We start from the raw sequence: 22,523 nt of genomic DNA, 5'->3' as shown, positions 1-22,523 counted from the left end.
TACATAAGCACAATCTATGCACCATAAACCTGGAAATGCTAGGGCAACTTAGAAAACATCGAACAGCAGACAACCCAAGAGAGGAAACTGAAAGCTTGGAAGCAAGAAGATGGTAAGCAAGGAAGGGAAGAAGGCAGTTTATGCAATAAGTAGTATGAAATCTGGAACCGGAAGCCAACACACTCAACTCAAAAGTTAATTGCGGGGCTTCCCTGGTGGCGCAGTGGTTGAGAATCTGCCTGCCAATGCAGGGGACACGGGTTTGAGTCCTGGTCTGGGAAGATCCCACATGCCGCGGAGCAACTAGGCCCCTGAGCCACAATTACTGAGCCTGCGCGTCTGGAGCCTGTGCTCCGCAACAAGAGAGGCCGCGATAGTGAGAAGCCCGCGCACCGCAATGAAGAGTGGCCTCCACTTGCCACAACTAGAGAAAGCCCTTGCACAGAAACGAAGACCCAACACACCCATAAAATAAATAAATAAATAAATAAATAAAAAAGTTAATTGTGCTTTCACAAACAGCAAAGCTGGCTTATCCATTCTCTTGGATCTGTGAAATAGATTCAGAGGTACATAAGTAAATTTCTTCCTGTTCTCATCTCCTTGAGACCCTAAATGAAAAACTGTGTGTCAGTTGAATTCATTCTAAGAGAAAATATTATTCATAACTAGGATCTAGTTTAAACTTCTAAATCTCAAAATATTTTTTACTCTAGAATAAATAAGAAGATGGAAGTTCCAGAAAGAAGACTATATATTCAGAGCAGTAGCTTGATTTTATTTTATAACAATTTCATCCTGTTTTCCACAATACTTTAGCAAGAAGTGTTACAGAGGTCCATCTGAGTTAGATGCTAAAACTGGCTAGTTCTTTTGAATATCATTCAGTTTCAAAGAAGTTTTTGTCTTTTGAAACAAACTTTAAGTTTGTAATACCACCATTATTTAAAACATAGGTGAAGAATTTTTGGTTTGAGTTAATTTTTATAATCTAATTCTAAATAATTGTTTAGTATAATTTAAATGTTAACTACACATATGCATACAGAGACTTAGTATTAACATTATATATTTATATAATACATATATATACACACATTTGTATTTGCTTTGTTTTTTTTTTTTTTATTGGAAATCTTTTCAAAGGCTTACACACATTTGTTTGTTTGTTTTTTAATTTATTTATTTTTGGCTGTGTTGGGTCTTCGTTTCTGTGTGAGGGCTTCCTCCAGTTGCGGCGAGCGGGGGCCACTCTTCATCGCGGTGCACGGGCTTCTCACTGTCGCAGCCTCTCCCGTTGCGGAGCACAAGCTCCAGAAGCGCAGGCTCAGTAATTGTGGCTCACGGGCCCAGTTGCTCCGCGGCATGTGGGATCCTCCCAGACCAGGGCTCGAACCCGTGTCCCCTGCATTGGCAGGCAGATTCTCAACCACTGCGCCACCAGGGAAGCCCTGCTTTTTTTCTATTGGCCAAGGCTTTAACCAGTTGTCCACAGTGGCATATTTAAGCACCTAGAAGCACCTTCTTATTCATAAGGTGAACTTGTTATATACAGAGGGCAGAATCAGGATTGGAAGCAGAATTGACGATTTTTATATGTTAGCCTTGGGCTTTTCTAAATGCCTGATCTCTAACTACCAGTTCCTTCGATTTGAGAACAAAATGCCTAGACGTCACTCAGAAATATAACACCACACATCATCGTTAACTTGAAATTTAATGTTACATGCTATTTACCTAATATGTTTATACTCGAAGTTACCATTTTCTGCTAAAAGTAAGGAATACTCATGGACTTCAGCTACAGTTTCATGAGGGTAGCTAAAGCAGAATTAGCATAAATATATAAAATTCTTCCTAACATATTAGTTTTTGACATTCTAATGCAGTGCTGTGCTAAGAGTAATAGATCCTTCAACAGCAAAATTATTTGTTTGCATCTAGGCTCTCAATAAGAAACTATTTTTTGTTACGTTGTCTTTTACTTATTTCTGACCTGGATGGAAAATTGACCTTAATATTAGGACTAAGGACATACGGCTTAGTAGAAATTACCTTTTAAAAGTGTAGATGTTATATTAAATTCAAGCTAATTCTGCCTTTGTAATAAGAAACAATCGCTTACTGCATAAAATACGTTACTTAAAGAGTCAAAACTAACTGTAGATAGAAACTAACACAGCAATGAAATATTTTTAGTTATATAAAATTCAGTGAGGACTTCAGGTTTTATTATTTAATAAATGAAAATGATTTGTAATACCTGAGATACTTAATGTTGGTGTTAGACTTCTTTGAGTAGATTTACACTATAATTGTTTTATTTGAATAACAGTATAATTTTACACGTAGTTTTTCAATGTTTTGAAAAACAGTTTTTTTACAATAGATTTTTCAGTGTGACCTTGGATTATATCAATATTTTGCTTTCTGGAAAAAATCTGCTGGTTTTATCACACTAACTAGGCATATTATCAGTAATCTTGTGGATTATATGAATTAATTCTTTCTTAAATTATGTCTTGTTTACCCAAAAGTAAAGAGTACGAATTACATAATTATAGTGGGCCTTTTGGTTTCCATATCTTGAAAAATAAGACCATTCATGCCATTCCCCACCCTGGCCCCAAGTCAGAAACCCAAATACCCAAGTGATTAGGAACTTGTAACATTTTGCAGAATTTGTAGAAAAATGACAATATGTCATTTTGACATATGTCTTAATTGTATAGATTTCTAAGACACCACTAGCTAAAATTTGTTAGAAAAATGTTTTTGCTCTCTGCAAAAAATTTCACTGTCTCAGAAGTAAGAAGGATAAGAAGCTCTTTAATGGAATTCACATAATTCTTAAACTTTGTCATATAAGATTTAAAACTTTTCTATTTCAAATTGTTTTTGATAATACCAATTGCAAATAAGCATTCTCTAATGTGATTTTATATTTATAAACCAGCTGAATTACTTAGAAACAAGAATGAAAATAATTATACTTCCAATAATAAAACAGATCACTGTATTATCCCTTGAAGTCGTTTTTGTCACCTTACACTGGTTCTCTCATTTTTAAACCTTTTCAAAGCGGAGTCATTCCATTTTAGCAGCATTTTGGGATCTGGTGAATAGCTGAGCTATGAAGAGAGAGGACAAGATATAACTGTGAGAGCCAAGTGCACCACTGACACCTAAAATACCACCAGGTGAATAGAAGCCTTAATAAATAGTTGAATAAATGAATGAAATGAATAAAACACATTTTCCTAAACAACTTTCAAAAACTGAGAGCACGATGATGTGAAAGAAGTTAGTCTATCCAGTATATCCATGACTAATACCACAGATCTGAGGGCTCATCCTGTGCGGGCCATTATGCTAAATGCTTTAAACACACGCATGCACGCACACACACAGTGTATTAAACATTCAGTATAATGGCCAGCACAGTGTGTGCGTGTGTGTGTGTGTGTGTGTGTGTGTGTGTGTGTGGTGTGTATATGTATTCAAGATAAGCCCATGAGGTAACCATCATCATACAAATAAGAAATTCAAAAGTTAAAGATTAGTAAATGTTGGGGTAAGCCTTCAAAGTCAGGACCCTCAGACAATCAGAGCTTGAATTCAATACATGATTGAATTCAATGAATGTTCCTGATGAAGCAACTGATGGCATGGACATTGTGTTACAAGACAAGCCAGTAGTGAGTGTGGATTCTCTGGTGCACACAGAGAGGCTTCTCTGACATGTATTCTTGCCTCCCAAGTGTTCCCACAGTACCCTGCACATACATCTGCTATGGGCCCCAGCACTTTATAGTTACTTCTGTGTCCATGTCTCCCACTAGATCACAAGCTCCTTGAAGGAGAGACTGTCCTTATCATCTGTAAATTCCCCTAGTATCCAGCATACTGTCTGCAATGGGACAGGCATCCACTGAACGTCAAGTCACTTCCACTCCCCACCCCTCCATGGCAGTTCCTGAGTTCTTGCTTATAAATAAATATTCTCTCTTCAATTCACTACAGTTGTGTATTTCAAAGAAGGTTCTTACCGTTTATAAATAACAATGGTCCACGAAATGTTTCACAACAACAAACGGAACTTCTTTCATGTTAATTTCATCACAAGTTTTATGCCCCACAATGTCGAATTATCATGTCTAATCTACCTAATTACAAGGCAAAGCTGGGAGCACGGCACTGAGACAGGTCATCTGAGCATAAATATTCTTGTAGTTTTGGTGGAAACAGGAAACGGGTGGGAAAAAAACAGGATGCTACATCTTGTCTCAGCAGTGCCTCACCACTACTGGCCCCTAGAAGGGAAGGAGGGCGGGGCAGATAGCAGATCCCCTGAATAGGTTTTTCGGAATTGGAGTCCGCTGAGGATCTAGTGTGGTGGATTCCAGCAGTTGGAGAGGGGTGTTGGGTATCACAATCTACGGGGAGAGGTGGTCAATAAGTTGTTGGATAGGTAAGGTTCAGAGGTGATTCATTAAGGACAGTACTCCCAAACCTAAGTTGATAAACACCACCGGAGACTTTGCCAGAAGATATCAATGTTGTATTTGGGAGTCTGAGAATGTCCCCAGATTGTTATACAAAGTGTCTACATCCTCAAGAGAGAATCGCTAGCTTTCTCCAACTTCAATCATAAACCACCGCTTTAACCCAAACATCACTCCCCTCCAATCCCGGACATTCAAATTCTGCCTCTACGTCTATGTGGAGGGATATTAAAAGTTATGGCTCTAGAGGAAAAACGATTGATGTCTTAATTCTCATTTGCATTTGATATGATGACCAGCGACAGAAATACTTGCAGAGGTTCTTTTTAAAAAAATAAATGAATAAATACCTTCTTGAAAACTTTACTTTATTAGAGAATCTAGCCCAAGCGTGGAAAATTTAAAATCACTCTATTTACCAAAACTGGCTAACAATAAGCTTACTAAAAAAACAAAAAACAAAAAAACCAACAATGATCAGTAAATACCTACACTTAACATTCTTAATTATGGGACAATTTTAAGATCCATGTTGATGCACTTGTAAGGTAAATTCCTCTGTTTAATAATAATAATAAAAAATTCTCACATGTAACACTGTTTTCACACTCATATACACATATAAAGGTTGGGAGACCTGTCTCAGAAACATGTTTATAATGGATTTACATAATATTGTGAAATAAAATCTGAATAAAAATTTTATTCCAACAACATTTCTCTATTTTTAAATAATGTTTATTGTTTAAGTTTTTATCACAGTGGAGATTAATTTATGCTTAATCATCCAGTGAATGCCTACTGTCACCTTTATCCAATTCCAAAAAAGCAAAATCAACTCATTCATACACTCTAAGTCCTGTTGCCATCCCACCATTCATTGCCTGTGTCTTTTTTCCCTTTTAATGGCAATATTATAAGATTGTGAAAAGGTATAACTAATAGGCTTATATGTGTAATACCATTTCTTCAAGTATTCAGACAGCAATATATTTGCCTGCATTGTACATTAGAAAACTACTTGTGACATTATTTCTAAGTACAGGAGAGTGGCTCCTGGTGGGAGTGTGATGAAGTTGTATGTCATAGTGTACGATAAGGATTTAAGCATTCTAGAATTTTCACAACTCTTTCCATGTTAGCGAATGTCATTAGGTAAATGTTGTATTTTTCTACTCTCAGCTGTCAGACATAAGATTTCAAACTACAAATAAATAAAGCATACACTCAACATGTGTAGTGCAAATGCTAAGTAAACAGAATGGCAGGGAATAAACTCAGAGTTGCCAGCAAGTGAATGGTTCAGTTGGGAGGTCCCGACTTTGTGATATCTGTGACTTGCACCCCTATCCTCAAATGAATACTATTCCTGTCCCATGTCAGCCACAGTGGATTGAAGTGGGGGTGAAGGCAGTGAGGAGGGGAGTGGGAACTCATTTTCACAAACAAGTAGTACAATTTCTCTGTCACTTCTGTATATCATGTAAAGTTTGACTTGGTAACCAGATCTCAAACCTCTCAGACAAAGCAGGTACCAATATGGAGAAAAGCAAATGTTCCAATGAAAAGAATTAAATGTTGGCACCTATGTAACAGACTGAGTAGCCCAGACAACAAAATAGGATGAAGGAGGTGGGTTTTTAAAGTTAATACTTTGGAAACACCACACCTGAACATTCAAAAATTACATTACAGAAAAGCCATCAAACAGTTACAAAACATTCAAATAACAACCCTGTTTAAAGATGCCATATAAGCAGTTATCTTCAGTACTCTGAACAAAAGTCAGAGCTTTGTTGCTTTGTTTTAATTATACATTTAACATACTGTTATTCATTAAAATGAAATAGAAAAAAACTATAAAATTCTCCCAGAGGCAAATTATTGGTAGGGAGAAAATAGAAGTAAAACGTGACAACCAATTTATACATTTACTTAATTGTATGTTTTTTCCCCCAGAAGTATCCACAGTCTGTAAGAAAAGTAAAACTAAAACAAAACAAAAAACCTAAAACGAATAAACAAAAAAACCCTAAAAGTACAAAAACCAGTGTCACCTATCTTTTCATTTTCTTCCTCTGCATTCAGTTTTGAGGGAAAAGTGTTCTTTCATTTTAGTGTTCTGAGCTCCCATATATTAAATTTTAGAAGAGAAACATTTGTATCCTAACCGTCTTTCTATTTCATTCTTGAATGTGTTGTACCATCAACAAATATAACAAGCAGCTGGCTGAAATAATCTTAATTAGGAAACATACACACACACACACACACATACATACACAAACAAATCTTTTTAAGAGAAAAGAAACCATTCCTTAACCGGGACACACATATATCAAGACTTAAAACTAAAGTCTGACATGGTCACTTAACTGATTTGAATAATTAAGGCTTCTAAAAGGTTCAGTGCCAAAACTCTCTGCATCAGTATTCGAATAAAATACATTTTTGCATTTTAGGTTTGTGCTTTTTACAGCCATCTTAATTCCACAGAATTTCATTAGTAAGATCAGATAAGGGAGTGTTAGAATTGTTTACTGATGTTTTCCTTTTAGTAGTTGTTAGACTAAATTATAGCAATAAAAATTCAATGACTGAAGAGATTTGTTACTATCAGGTGGGCTGTTGGCTCATTTCACCTTCTTTTCATGTTTAATGTGGCCATTTCTTTTATACTTGCCATTGGGGATTCCATTATGGTAATGTCCATTAACTGTGCTATGCTTATTTCTAGACCACAAACTTTTGATTTTTCTGTAGATAAATTTTGTGACCCAGGACAAGAGGAAGTAAAACAAGGCAGCACCAAGCAAAAGCACAAAGGCAACATCCAGTAAAAAATACTGACAGAAAGAGATTTGATGGACAGCGGCACGTAGGTGATGGGCTCCATTGTGACGGAGAATGTAATCGATCCAATAGACAGTCCGATTGACAGGGTGACCTGGTTGATCCTTGTGGATTTCTGAAAGCTTCTGAGCCCTCTGACGGTAGCTATGAGGTGGAGGTAAGACACAGAATGATCATGTAGCTACAAGGCTCAGGATCATAACTCCTTAAAGTTAAAAATAGGGAAAATAATAAAAATAGCTATCCTGTATTAAGTACCTAGTATGTGCCAGGCACTGTGATAAGTGCTTTCAACACATTACCTTATACTAACACAGTAAAATAAATTTTACACAGATAAGGAAAATGAAAATCAGAGAGACCAAGTGACCTGACCATGATTACAAATTTGAGATTCAAATTCAAGTTTTTCTGACTCCAAATCCCATGCTCCTTCTACACTAGACCATGCCTCTTATATACATGTAATCCTTCTCTTCATATGCTTTTAAATACTATTAATCAATGAGTCTCAACCGGGAAGAGGAGCGAATTTATTAGATTCTGAAACAGAGGGATGGCGGAAAAAAATGCAGAATTTTGTCCCAACACCTTTTCCTTTTAGCAGTGACATTTAATTTTGTTCTGATTTAAAACAGCACTAGGTGACAGAGTGAGATTATTATATTTAGTAAATAGATGAAAAGGAGTTGACAAACACTATGAAGCCATATGTGACATTATATGCAGTAGAGATACATATATGTATATGTATATACATACGTATAAAGAAAACACTCTTAAATGATTGATAAAAATCAGCTAAAGAGGATCATCACAAAAAGTGATCAAATATAATGTAAACATTTTAATTTAAAATATTTAGCTGTACATTTATATGCCAATCTTTGGCACAAAGCCCCTTTGAGCATGGATCTCTGATTAGAGTTTGCATTGTTCAAACGTAAGAAATAATTTCCACATGGAAGGATTACAAAACACATCATGGAGGGTGTGGCCCTCGAGCTGTGCCTTATACAGGAACAAAAGTTTGGACATGTGAAAGCTTGCTAGGCCAAGAGAAGAGTGTGAACTAAGTAATAAAGGTGGGAGAGCAAGAGTATGCCCAGAACAAATTTATCTGGAAAGAGTATGTAGCACAGGGGTGTTTGGCTGGAAGTTAGATTGGAACGTGAGGCTCCTTTGCGTGTGTTCAGAATGACAAGATATGCAGCCCTGTTCTTAGAATCAAAGACCATTAAATCAGAGAGACTGGCTTTAAACCAGAGCTTTGGGGAGAGGATTAAAAAAAGGAAGAGACTGATGGTGGGAAGATCATCCAAAAGACTGCCCTCGTGGCCATAATTTCCTGCCTCCCAGGGTCCATGATCTTTCTCCTAAGCCATACTGTCTACTATGTGTTGAAAAGTTTGTGAAAAAACTATAGAACACTGTAAAATGTTGTTACCTATTGTTATTTTTAATTGTTTTCTTGTATTTTGAATACTTATATAAGTAAATTTTTTTAAAGAAAAAGCACATTTTCTAGCCTTACAACAAAATTACTGTTATATAATAAACCCAGTTGCTTTAAAAGTGTAAAACCTCACCCAAATATTAAGAGGCCATCCTTGTAATATTCCTTGTACTATTAAGAGGCCTTGCTTTGTAATCTATCATTATTTCTTATCAATGGCAAAAGGTAAATTAGAAACGTTTGATTACTCTGTTTTGTGAGAAAATTCTTACAGGATAAAAGGGCATCTTTAAAATACAGAAGTGAAACATGGTATCTTAGAAAATGAAATTCAACCTTCTATTTTAACATAGAAGAAGGAGGATGAAAAACAATCTTGGTCCTCAGGTACCTTAATGTCATGAGAATATGGCCCATTCTCTAGAGATGATTAAACAGACTGCACGTGACAAAGATCCTTCTGCAGGGAATCTGGCTTCATTGCCACCTATGAAATTCCAATAGGTTCCCTGGTCCAGAACCAGTCCTTACCTGCCTCAGCTTACGTGAGTATGGAGTAAGGACTCATCACTCAGACCTTTACTTCTCCCCAAGAGCAGACTCATAAAGCTGTCTGCTCACTAACCAGCCCAATTTTCCAAGATTCTCCCTTTCAGAGGTAGCAAGTGGCATTGTCCTTTCAGCATAGTTTGCTTTACAACTCAAAATTTCTTCCAGTAGGAATATAAAGTTTGTGGGGAAAAAAAAGAACAGTGTGATTAAAATGGTCACTTAAGGCCACTTCTAAACTCTTTCGAATGTCTTGGATAAAATTACTTTTAATAAAACAAATTACCTTGTAAGGGGCTCATGTGACTTGCACATTTTATTTTACAAAAGGGGAAGTGTCTCCTATCAAAAGTAATAACCACGGGCTGGATATGTGTTAAGTTCATAAGGATTAGCTACCCATCTTTCTCTACAACTTGCTTTAATAAAATCTCCAGATTCAAAAGAATTCCTTCCAAAGAACAAAAGCAATAGCTTTCATTAAATAAATCCAAACAACTAGTATGGGAAGAAGGAAGACATGGTTTAAGTTGAGTAAAAAAGAAAGAAGTAATACTTCTTTAGCACTATTGGTTTAAACTAGAATATCTTGGACACAATATTAGTGAATCAAATCAGCCTTTTCAATAATTATGGCATGTTAAATATGGAACATTATCATGTATTTGAAACAAATAAAGATAAATGCCTTAAGTTTACATATAATTACTTTTAGCAAAGAACATACTACCTGAATCATTGTCATTTTTACAATGAATAAAGACATCTTCCTACCCTGAATGTGCAAAAGGCTTTAGTTAAATATTTAAACTTTTCAAGGGTTATATGCAAATAACTATTTATCTTATATGGATACTTTGTGGAAGAATGTAAATTCATTCACTGAACAAAATAAAACCTGTTTTGAAATCAAGCACACGTGTATACTTGAAGATGGCATAGCTGGGATTTAATCGCAGTGTGACCTAAGACTATAGTCTGGTCTCTGATTTGGCCCCTTTTACACCTCACAGAACACAGCCAGACTGATTTTGTGTGGATAATCCAGACTTTTGCTTTTTCTGCATAACCGACCCAATCTCGGCAGCTCTGCCACTATCTCTCTACAAACTCTCCTTGAGGGCTGCATTTTACGAATCTTCCTTTAAAAGCCTGTATGATATATATCATCTTCCCTAAGAACACCACATTTTGAAAAACACTAGACTTTTAAAAGAAAGGCTACAGAACACAGACGAAGGGATCTCATATTCAGGTACCTCAGATCAGCAAACATACTGATCCAAGTGCCAAGAGCTGCGACCGAGACACTGGATCCTCTAAGGGCTCAGCACATGAAGGCCGCCTCTAAGCCCACATAAGACAGCATAATGAACTGCAGTGCCTTTTACCTAAAAGCTACATCGCTTTGTATGAAAGAACTGTTCTCATTGTTGGTTGTTTCTTAGACTACGGCAGCGTTTCTCAGTCTAGTGTTATGCCATCTACCCTGGGTATAAACAGAAAAAGCTCACACTCTTCAGACATTAATGCCATTTGAAAGGCAAGATCAATGAAATGTCACATAAAAATGGGAAATATTGTTGCTTTGTTTTAAAACTACACAGGCCAACTCTCTACTCTTTGAGGCTCAGTTGTGAACTGGGTTAACTCAAGACACATCAAGAATTTAAGAAAAAAAATAAAATAAAGATTCTGACTAGTCACTCACCTGAGTAAAAAAAGCTCGGCATTTCATTGACGCCCCGCACTAGGGAAACCCAGCACCAGGCAGTATCAAGAGCACCACTTTGGAATCAGACAGTCTTGGTTCAAATTCCTACTCTAATAGCTTTGTAACTATGGGCAAATTACATAACCTCTCTGAGTTTCAAGTGCCTCATCTCTATAATATGAATAAGGAGAACGGTGATATATAGTTTTATGAGCATCAAAATGAGATAAAGGACACAAAAATGGACACACAGTAGGGACCCAACGGTTCCCATGGTAGCTTTTCCTTAGTTTGTCAAACCTTGGTAGAATATTATTCAAGGTCATACAAGGCTGGCCAAATGATTGCTATTTCTATTTTTCAAATGACAGAAACATGCACAAGGCATTATACCCAGGAATCTAAAGGATATTTCTATAATTGGTTTATTGACAACCTACTGGCAATAATCAGCTATTGACAATGTGCTGTGGTATATATGTTTCATCTGCTTTAATATTAATTGAAACCTTACCTGGGATTATTGATAACCTTCACTAGGGCTTCATACAGCTCTCCTTCAGTAACTGTCTTCCATTCTAGCAGTATCCCCATACCTTTTGCCTGTACCCGGGTCATAGTATCATAATGGTCTCCAAAGAGTGGGATTCCCACTACTGGAACACCATGATACATAGTTTCAAAAATACTGTTCAAACCACCGTGGCTCAGGAAGGCTTTAATATTTGAATGCCCTAAAGAAGGATTAAAAAAAGAAAACAACTTAGAATATTGTGTATTATTCTAGGAAGAGATTTTCCAGAAATTTCTTAAAAGCTGATACTATAATAAACATGCATTCCAGATATAGGATTTTTAAAGGCACAGTTTCACAGATTCTTGCTCTATACCAATTACAATGCTTGTTATATACATAATTATCTGATTTATATGTATCAGTTAAAAGCCATTTTTAAGCTAACATTTGTAACTTTAAGAATTTTATCACAATATCTTCTCCCAAAACACAAATATCAACTGCATTCAAATGGCCAATAATTAACAGGATATCAATGAAAGCAAGAAATGACAAAAAGTACCAGGGGGCAACCACATTCTACTAAACACAGACACCCACTTTCTGGCTACTCAAGCATTTATCTATATTAAAGTCAAACACACTTTGCAAAAAAACATGTAAAAATGTGGGGCTGGATTCCAGATGTCCATGAACAGTTTCTGTGCTTATTCAAAGAGGAACATTGTATGGTGCTTAGCATTTACAACATTCAAGTCATATCAGCATCTGTGCTACACAATCTTAGGGTCCGATTTTACATTTTAGGTATAAAAACACGTAGGGACAGACAGTTACAAAAGTTAGTTGTAAGAGATGGGACATCACATAACATCTAGCTGTCATGGAGATAAAAGAGATAATTCATCAAAATTAATGAGATATTTAAAAATCCAGATCTCCTTCTGAGCAGAAAGTTTTGCATAAAAAGTGTAAGACAAAGAAACACTGCACTCAGGATAGGTGCTATACGGCCAGAAAGGAATTACAGCTTGCAAAAACACAAACATTTAAAATAAACATACATCAAGTAAAAAAACGAACTGTGTGTGAACCTGGGTCTCAGTGGGGCTCCAGGACTCTCCCACCTCAACACCTAGCGGGCTGGTCACTCAGTGTCTCTTGCTCTGACCCACAAGCGGCTTCTCAACTCAGCCCAACTAAGGGATCGACCCTCGCAGTGGATTTCAAACTTTCTTTTCAGTAGTAGAACCGACCCTTTTTCTTTGAACAAAACTTTATTATCACCAAGCCCAGCAGTGAAAAATAATGCAGAGCTGGTGTAAGGAGAGCAGGGGGGAGTGTTGTGAGAGGAGGGGAGGGGAGACACACTGATTTGGTTCCTGCTTCTCATCCTGGAGGAATCCTCTGAGCATAGTTAGAAACCAACAGAGGACCCACAGAGGTCATGGCTAGAGTTAAAAAGGATGCTAATCTCAGAAAAGGCAGAGAGCTGAGATTCTGAGGAACCCAGAAGAGATGTGAACTTGAGGAGGGCCTCTGGGTGTAGCTACACCTCGCTGTAGAGCCTCGCAGAAAAAAAGCCATGAGACCAGTTTAGATGCTCCCATACAGCAGTGTCCCCTGCTGAACTGAGATGGCTGATGGTCAAGATATCTTATTTAAATTTACTGCTTCCTTCCTACCTTCTATGGAATCTGAAGTCATAATGGTAAAGACATAACAAAGAAAAAGAAAAAAAATACAAACATCAAAAAAGGTAAACTGTCTTATTATTTTTTTCTCAGTTTTACCATTTATAGAATAACATTTATAATAAATGAAACAAAAGGAATTATTTATATATATACTTACTGTTTTCCCTACTGTTTTTTAGTTACAAAATTCAATTTGCAGGTTTTTAGGGGGTCAATTTAGCTTCTAAACGATATTCTTTAAAAGTCTATTTTTAAGAATATAACTTAAAGCTACTTTTACATAATCTGTTAGATTAGTATTATTGAACAAATGATGGTCGATATTGCCAAAATCAGTAACATTTTTATAATTTCCTTAATAAGTAATATCTTAAAGGATAATATGGCCTTATATTTTCCTAGAGATTTAATGAATAAAACAATTGACATTTTACTATCTGTGCTTAACAAAGAGAATTAGATTTAGATTCAGATATCTTAAAAGATATGCATATAATTGGTATTTTAATTTTGAGTTGAGGATCAGAACCCCAAGAAATAAATAAATCAAAAGAAATAAAGTGTTCAAAAGTGCCCAGTGATTTAGGGTAAAATCTAGGCAGATAATCCAAGTAAAGTTAAAATAAATTGACTGTGTTTTCGGCTTCCTGCTTCTCTGTGGTTTCAAACAAATGAATAATTTCAAATTTCTCTGGGTTCTCGGATACATCTATAGTAAAACTATGACATAAATCTAAATTTTCACTGTTTTAATTTTACTACTTTTAGCTAATCGGCATAACTAGGTATAACTTTACTCACCACTAGCTTATATAGTATTAAGTATATTTTTCAGAAAACTAAAATTTGTGACTGGTCTAAAAATTTTAATTTATAGGCCTAAATGATTATACTTTAAAATTATTTGCCAATAACTAAAGGTTTGACTTGTTGGTCTGAAATCTAGGACTTAACGCACTAGATAACATAATGATTCTATCATACACCATACATGTATTGTATAAACTCACATTTACACAATTAAAATCTAAAAGCCAAGTAAGCACCCACATGTCAGTGACTTACCAAGCAGGTCATTTTGTGGTAACCATTCTATGAGCTTGGTGTTGTTTCCCAGATTCTTTGGTTTGGTTCCAGAAAACCTGAAATTTACACCAGACTATGAATCTTCCAAAAAATCACACTTCACTCCTGGTATGAACTCTCTGGTTAAATTTTTGGATTTAAAATGAATGTTACATGATCTTTCATTGATATTCTTAAGAGGGAAGCCATGTTTTAGTAACAACAAAAATCTCAGTTTCTTTTTCACATTTTCACTGAGTGAGGGATAAATAAGAAACACTCTGATTATACTGAGATCTATTTTCCTTCAGCTCTCCTCACCTATCCACAGAGATGTGGGAAATAGCAACCAAATGACCCTATGCTAGAAAGTCATTTTCTACCAGCACCTAGAAGGTGAAACAGGAAGGACCAGCAAGGGCCACCACTGGGCAGTCAATAGCTCTCATCTGGACATCCAGAAACTGAGGGAAGGCTCGAGAATTGGAAGAAAGCAGGAAGTACTCTTCTCTAGCTGGGCCCCAGAGACAGTTCTGTGGGGCAAAGGACATAATTAGGCTGTTTCCTGCCTTGATCTTTGAAAGATAAACCATAAACTGCTTATCAACTGAGAGAATGGCAATAGTTTGAAATGAGCAGATACAAACTCTTCCAAATAAAGTAGAAGGGGCACTTTCTGGGTTAAGCCTAACAGAAGAAATCCAATAGGACTGGAATCCAAAGGGAGAGATCTTAAACCATTGCAATAAAATATGTATCCATTTCATAGCTTAGCCAGGAGAAGTAGGAGCTAATCCTCCCACAGGTGTTACAAAGGAAAAACCCCTATTAATCAGAGACTACTTGTAATGGCTTGACACTGGGGCCGACCTTGATCACTGCTGTATCCCTAGAGCCCAATGGTGGGGACAGGTACTAAGTAAATACACACTAACTAAGTGTTCAGGTCCAAGTTTAGACACTGGGTTAGAAACTCCAGAGACAGACACATGTTGGCAATGCCTCCCAAAAGAAGTGGGGTCTGTTTTGACTAGCATTAACTGGCAAGTTACTGTATTTTTATAGGCCTGGTCTCTTGGATAAAGGAAATTGAAAGCATTTATAGACAAAGTGGGAGCCCAAAAGGTTCCATGAAATATTTTACCTATTTAATCATTCATCCATCGTTTTTTCCTCATTCCAACACTGACTTGAAGGAGTATATAGAAATGCATGCAATTACACATTTTTAAGTGATAATAAATAATAGAAGGGTAAATGAGGGTAACATAAAAATGCACCCATCACAAAAATACATCATTGTGCATCAGATTTTCTTTTTATGCTATGGGCTAGATGTCTTTTTATCCATCACAGAGTATTATATAAGTTAATCCTTAGATTTCGATACACTAAGAAACAAAATGAAAAGTCAAAGGCATCCTGGTAATATTGCCAGGGAATCAATGGGCTGTGCTTACTCAGACCTGCGGGCTAAGTAAGAGGATATGGAAAATCAAGAGTGAAGAAACAATCTATATTATTACCTTACCTCCAAATCACTTTTTGGGGCAATCTCCCCAGAGCTCCTGCCAGTTTGTTAGCAATGTCTTCTGACAGATACTTGACACCAGCTCCGAAAGACACCAGGACAAAGCCATGTTGATTAGCACCATTCACCCACCTTTGGAGATCCTGCAAATCAAAATGCGGCAGTTAATTTTGTGAAGGAGTAATACAGTGTCATCACAGCCCAGTTTTTAAAAAGCCTTCAGACAATTTTCTTAAACAATTAAATAGTGAAGATAATGTAATATCTTCCTTTAGATAACTGCTTTTTTAAAAAAATATTTCACTGAACGATGTTAACTAAAATAAGGAGGGCAGATAGTTCATTTGGTTAAGATCAATAAACAACAACAAAAAATCAGTAATTAATGACCTAAGAGCTCAGACAGAAGTAAAAAACAAAAAATTGAAACTCATGTTTAAAACATGGTCAGAGATAAATTTGTATGAGGACATAAGTGAAAGATTAGACACATGACAAAGACATTAACTACCACCCCCCCCCACACCCACCCAGGGAGACTTTTATTTTAGGAGTGGGCTGACTTTATCTTGGTCTAAGTTTGATAATTTTCATTTCTGAAGAGCATACTGTATAAATGACTGAGAAAGAGAAGGAAGTAGCTAATAGTTCCAAACATTCATAGGCCTAACAAGTTTTACTATTTCTCTAATTATTTCTTCAACTCACACAGAATAGAAATCATGCATACTGTATAGTGAGGCATCCAGGGGTTCTGGAAATCTCTGAGCAGAAGCTTTCTCTCATTGTGTGGGAAAATGCTAAGTTCTCAAACATGTGCATCTACAGCTAATAGATAAGGGGCCATGGCATGTCTGATGTTCAATAGGGACAACTGTCAAATTTCAGGAATACTCATTTCATAGGAAGACACATTGACACATTTCTACCAGTATTATTGATTTAACTGAAGATGAAAGAAGTTCGTTTTAAGGGATGCCACCCTTGCTTGATTTTATTCTGTAGGCACCAGCTTGTTTTTATGGTAAGTTATCCCTTTGAATAAGTCTTTGTCAAAGACACTGAGCTTCAGTTTCCCATATAAAAATGAATAAAGGCACAGCACTTTGAAGAACACATAATTCCGTTGTAAGGAAAACAAACATGCTGTCTACTGGCAACACCTATGCCATAATATAGTCATGGAAACAGGGGACAAACCCACTGTGTATTCATAATGTGCAGAGCAAGCTGTCACTGCTATTATCTCGCAGACCCGGTAGGTCTCTCGTTCAGGATGAAGAAGTTACCGAGACGACTGTGTCGCCCGTGCTCTTTGCATTTCACACCACTGTCTGGCATAACCTGATTTGAAGCTGGGAGGTAAGAAGTACAGTAAGAAGTATCATCGCAATGGCATCACCACATAGCTCAATACTAAGTATTTATATGCAATGTTAGCCCTCTTTATGTCTTTATTTTCTTTGCTTTCTTTCCCTTTTCTTTTCCTTTTCTCACTTAATGAGATCTGTGTTAACTGGCTCTATCCCACTTATATTCTTAGCAGGGAAGAGAGGACCACATTTTATGCCTCAAATCAATTAGTGAATAGTGTCATTATAGGACCAAGAGTGATGATGGAAAGGAGGAACATCCTTCCAGCTACTGAGTGAGTAAAATAGGCTGTAATTATTCGGGAGGGAAGAAAACCTTATCAAAACACCTCATTTTCTAGGAAACTCTATTTGTTTATGAACATATAAAAGAAATCGAGAATATATCAACTGTGGATTAAAGCTTTTAACTTATATTCTACCACATTTACCAAGACTATCACGTGCTGAAAATTTAACAGCGTAACTTGTAGATTCAAAGTAGGAAACAAAACAAACCGATTTAGAATTTTCGATTTATATATAGTCTTAAGCCAGATATACTTAGAACAACAGAATAATCTGCACAGTAGAATAATCTGAATTCATATGGTGTTTTCTGCCTATGGTTTGTCTTCAAATAATTTATCACCTACTATCCAATTCTCTAAAGACAAAAATTTCAGGGTCAATGCCATTTACAAAATGTTTACATTCAGAAATACTAAGCGTTATGGGAATAACATTATTTAAATTTCGTTTCCCGAGGACTTAAAAGGTCTTTGAGTTTCAGTTGACTCTTTGTACACGTGTTTGTTCTTTGTCTTGCATGATATAAAATGAAATCCATAAACCTATTTTTCCAGCTTTTTTCCTACCATAGTCATTAGCCGTAACAAGAATATATTCAAGTATATAATCTTTGTTTGTATGGAAGGGAATAGAGAAAATTTTATTCATTATGGTTCCCTCCAGGGAAAGTACTCAGCATTTTTAGAAGATAATACTGCACTTGGCTTAGAGGGGAGAGTGAGGCCCCGAGGTGATATCCCAACTGCTAGGTCCTGAGCTGGAGACGGAACAGGGGAGTGAGAGGTGAGAGTAGAGAGAGTGAGGGGCAGGGGCCACTGGGCCGCTTGGGGATGTAACCCCTCCCCGTGATCTGTGATCTCCAATCTGCAGCCTCAATTCAGAAAATGTCTGGGGGGACTGATGTTTTATGGGAACATAGAAGGGGCTGGGTTTGGGGTTTGGCTGATACGGTGACCTTCTGGTAGCATGACTAGATGCACGAGCCAGAGGCCGAAGGGATCTAGAATTTGCTCAACTTGTGGTGAAGACTTTGGAACCAGAACTTCACAAAAAGTGTGCTTAGGTCTCCAAAGGGCTGGAAGGCCAGGCGGCATCTCAACTCTATATATACATACCGTATTTTCTGGAATTTAAGACCCCATCAGTTATAAAATATAAACTGATTTAATAACAACTCTTCACTAACACCCCCCCCTTCATAATACATGTAATTAATGTTAAAAAAAAAATCCCAATTCTAGAAACTTACCACTGTTAAAAATATAGGTAACTTTAGAAACCCCCTGTCCTGGGGCAAATACCAACTTAAAAAATTGGACTGAAAAAAAACCCCTCACAATATCAACAAAAATAATACATATTTAAGACTAGAGTAAACCTAAGGATGCACATAAAGAAAACAAGAAAATTTTACCAAAGGACAAAAAAGAAAATCTGTTCAAATGGAGAGATGTAACATGGGCTGGGAAGGAAACATCAAAGTTATGAAGATGCTGATTTTTTATAAAATTAAGTTCAATGCATCCTCAGCCTATATTCTGAAAGGATTGTTATGGAACCTGAAAAGCTGAGCCTAAAATGTACAAGAGAGGCCAAGAAATTTTTGAAAAAGAACAGAGAGAGTTTACCCTTCAAGATATTAAAATGTACTCTAGAATCTAGAACCATCACAATGCATGTCTTCATTATTAGGAGAAGGAAGATAGGAAGTCAGCGTTTTCATCAGCGGAGAAAGGAGGCCTCCAGCTACTGATTCAGAAAACATAGTGAGTTAGATCCCTCCACTAACACAAATTACAGAAGGATTAAAAAGTTAAATTGAATTAAAATATATGAAGTACTTGAAGAAAACCCCCAAAGATAATTTTAGTATATTGGGGTGGGGAAGGCCTTCCTGAGCCAGTCACAGACTCCAGAAGTCATAAAGAAAAGACTGACAGATCTGACTGTAGAACAACAAAAATCTTCTAGAGTATGAAAGACATTTTAAAAAGCAAAAGAATAATAAATAGATGCAGAAGTATCTGTAACACACAAAACAAAGAATTAATACCTAAAACAAAATAATGAGGGAAAAAAACCCCGCAAACAACACGAGAAAACACCTCTTTCACAGAAGGAGAGCAAATGGCATAAAACATGGAAAGATGCTTAGCCTCAGATGGATAATCAGAGAAACGTAAATTCAAATTGTTTTCATCTCTTGTTCTCTCGGTAGTCTGTATAGTACTCTATTAGATGCTGTCAATATACTATTACTTAATTGATTTTAACTTAAGAATTGACTGTAATATTTCCCTGTAAGTATTATTGCTTTATAATTTTCTGTCAACTGTTTTGTTTTGCTAGAAGGATAAAATGCCTTTTCCTAAGTGGACTCTGGGTTTATTTTCCAATTATTTAGCAAACTTTTCCCACTTTAAGATTATCTTTTAAATAGCTCTACCTTTTTTTTAAGTAATTTTACATAGCTTCATGTCTTTAATTTTTAACCTTTCCTCACCAGACTCTTTTTGGAGGAATGAATGAGACTGCGATACATCTTTATTTTTAAGCAAACAGCCCGCCTTCTCAACACTACAGAGTGTTTCATCTTGTCCTCATTTATTTGAAATGCCACCCTCTCAGTCAATTTCTAAATTCTATTCTTTTCCACTGATCTATCCATCCATTCCTGTGTCCTGTCAAAGGGTTTTACTTACTGCTATTTTATAATACATTTTAATATTTGCAGGGATAGATTTCTCAATACTTTCCATTTAAGGACTTTGTTTTTTAAACACATCAACTGCCACGTGTTAGCAGTACCACTTTTTCTTATGTATGTTATGGATATTTGTGCATATTATGTACAGAATACACACCTCACATCATGTACCATAGGAGTTTAGTAATTGCATTCAGTCCTTTATACTTAATTGGCCAGCACTGCATGCTCGCTGGTCCACTAGATGGCAGGGCAGGAACAGAGCATGGATGTCCGGGCTCTGCTGACTTTCCCAGGCTCTCAGCCATCATCACAGGCCCAAACCCAGAGCCTGTCTCTACGGTTTTTCCTGCTTATTGTCCAGGGGAAAAACTCTTGCCATTTCCACAATGTCAGTAAAAGCAAAATTGTCACAGGAATAGAACAAATACTGAGCAGGAAAGCAGCAATGGTCATAGGTGCCTCTCTCACTTTATGACCATGAATACTTCCATTTCTATGCAATTAAAGTAACCAATTTAGATACTTACCTATACTTTGCTATAATTTTATATACATAGCTTTTGAAAAGACCTTACAAGAAGAATAATCATTTTATCTTCTTGTAGAGTTAAATAGGGAAGGCGTCTTATGCCCTTTGTGGAAAAAAGTAGCATAATAAGGAAATATGGCTAACATTTATCATAATCAAATGCTATATACTAACATGTTTGCTTTTTTTTTTTTTTTTTTTAACAATTGTGACCTGGTCCACATGATGTGTTTCCTGGTATGGCCAGATTCCTTTCCCTAGAGTAATTATACACCAAATGCCTTGACTTGGTTGTTGGAAGAATAAGGCAATGAAAAGTATATCATCTTCCCCCTCCCCACTTCCCTCCCTGGAGCGCCGTTCAGGATGAGTGGGTAACGTAACCTGGCCCTGTGAGACAGCAGATGGGGGTGGAACAGGAGCCAAGAGATGTACCAGAGTTAGACTGGGGCAGCAAACGCCCCCAAAGTTTAAAACTTCCAATAACTTCAGGTAATATTTTGACATGGTCAATGTCGAGAAATGGAGGATAGTGAAAAAATATTCTAAGAAGGAGTAGAGAGCAGATTCTGAGACTTTTAGAGAAGACAGTCATTGGGTGACTCCTTTCTCCTTTGTTATACACTTAGCCTCCTATCCAAAAACAAAACTTCCTCTGAATTGTACAAATGTAAAACACATCCCAATTCCAGAAATGTAAAAGTAGACTTTTAAAAGATCATCACTTCAGAATCAATGAAAGAATATCTAATGAAAAGGTGGATGGTACAGGCCCACCTCTATCCTGTCTAGGCTTAATTTTGAGGACATCAGCATCTGGATAGACCCCTAAGGAAATCTTTAACAGCTCCGAGCCTGGGGACAGACTGGGCTGCGGAGGTTAGCACCAGATCTGTCCTGACGGCAGCCTATGACCCAAACTTACTCCTTTCTCCCCACAAAATAGAGCCTTGAGAGGGGGCCAGTGCAGTGGAGACACCAATAACACTGCATCCTTTGTCAGCCCCATCCACTCTGAGGCAAAGAATGCCTGGACTGTGAGAGAATCCTACACAGAGATGGTGACGGGAGAAGGGGGGTGGGTGCTGGGACCTCTGTTCTTGTTCCCAACACCAATATCAATGGGCCTCTTTTCCCATTTTAAAGGGCCTGATACAAAGAATGCTCCAATTTGGTCAGGTGGGCTGCACAGAACTGAAATATTCATTCTGCAAAATCTAGTAGATAAGAGAATAATGAACATTTTTGATATAAAATGTTTTAAAAACACCGTGGGACATCAAACATGATCTTTGACGACTGCTAAGATAGTTAGCCAAGACTTAGTAAACAAACAATAATTAAAAATACCATTGAAACTATAAAAGTTACCATTCAAAACAAAAATGGACTAACCATTGTTTTTACTGAGTTAACTGGCAAAGAATTTGGTTTAAACCCCAATTCCACAGTTTGCTGTGCAATCTCCATCAAGTGCCTATTTTCTCTAAGGCCCAGCTTTCTCTTCTTAAAAAAATGCTGATAATACTTCACAGGGACATTGTGAAGATTAAATGGGATCAAATATATAAAAGTGCTTTGAAACATAAAAATTATGGTGTTATTTTCCCAGGGCAGGAAGTCTGAGAAGCAACAAACAGATGATGGACTGAAATGATAGCCACATTGAGAAAAGGAAAAAAATAAAGTTATTTTGCACCAAGACATTTTCTCTGAATTATACATACTCTCTT

The 22,523-nt window shown here is 36.7% G+C and overlaps 1 protein-coding gene across 1 annotated transcript in view; it reads right to left on the bottom strand.

Annotated features, from left to right (window-relative positions):
- Positions 1-5,221: 5,221 nt before the first annotated feature.
- UGT8 (UDP glycosyltransferase 8) overlaps positions 5,222-22,523 on the bottom strand; it is a 90,880-nt gene continuing 73,578 nt past the window's right edge. Inside the window, exons 4-7 of the mRNA XM_082462868.1 lie at positions 15,888-16,030; positions 14,357-14,433; positions 11,592-11,811; positions 5,222-7,502 (exon numbers count right to left, since the gene is read on the bottom strand). Of these exons, the coding sequence (XP_082318994.1) occupies positions 7,139-7,502; positions 11,592-11,811; positions 14,357-14,433; positions 15,888-16,030 (804 nt within the window). The 3' untranslated portion in view covers positions 5,222-7,138. The remainder of the gene's footprint in view (positions 7,503-11,591; positions 11,812-14,356; positions 14,434-15,887; positions 16,031-22,523) is intronic.

Source organism: Balaenoptera physalus (assembly GCF_965194825.1).
Source record: "Balaenoptera physalus genome assembly, chromosome: 5".
In the NCBI taxonomy this organism is placed as follows: domain Eukaryota; kingdom Metazoa; phylum Chordata; class Mammalia; order Artiodactyla; family Balaenopteridae; genus Balaenoptera; species Balaenoptera physalus.
Note: the sequence above shows the minus strand (reverse complement) of the source record. Positions and strands in the feature narration are given on the sequence as shown.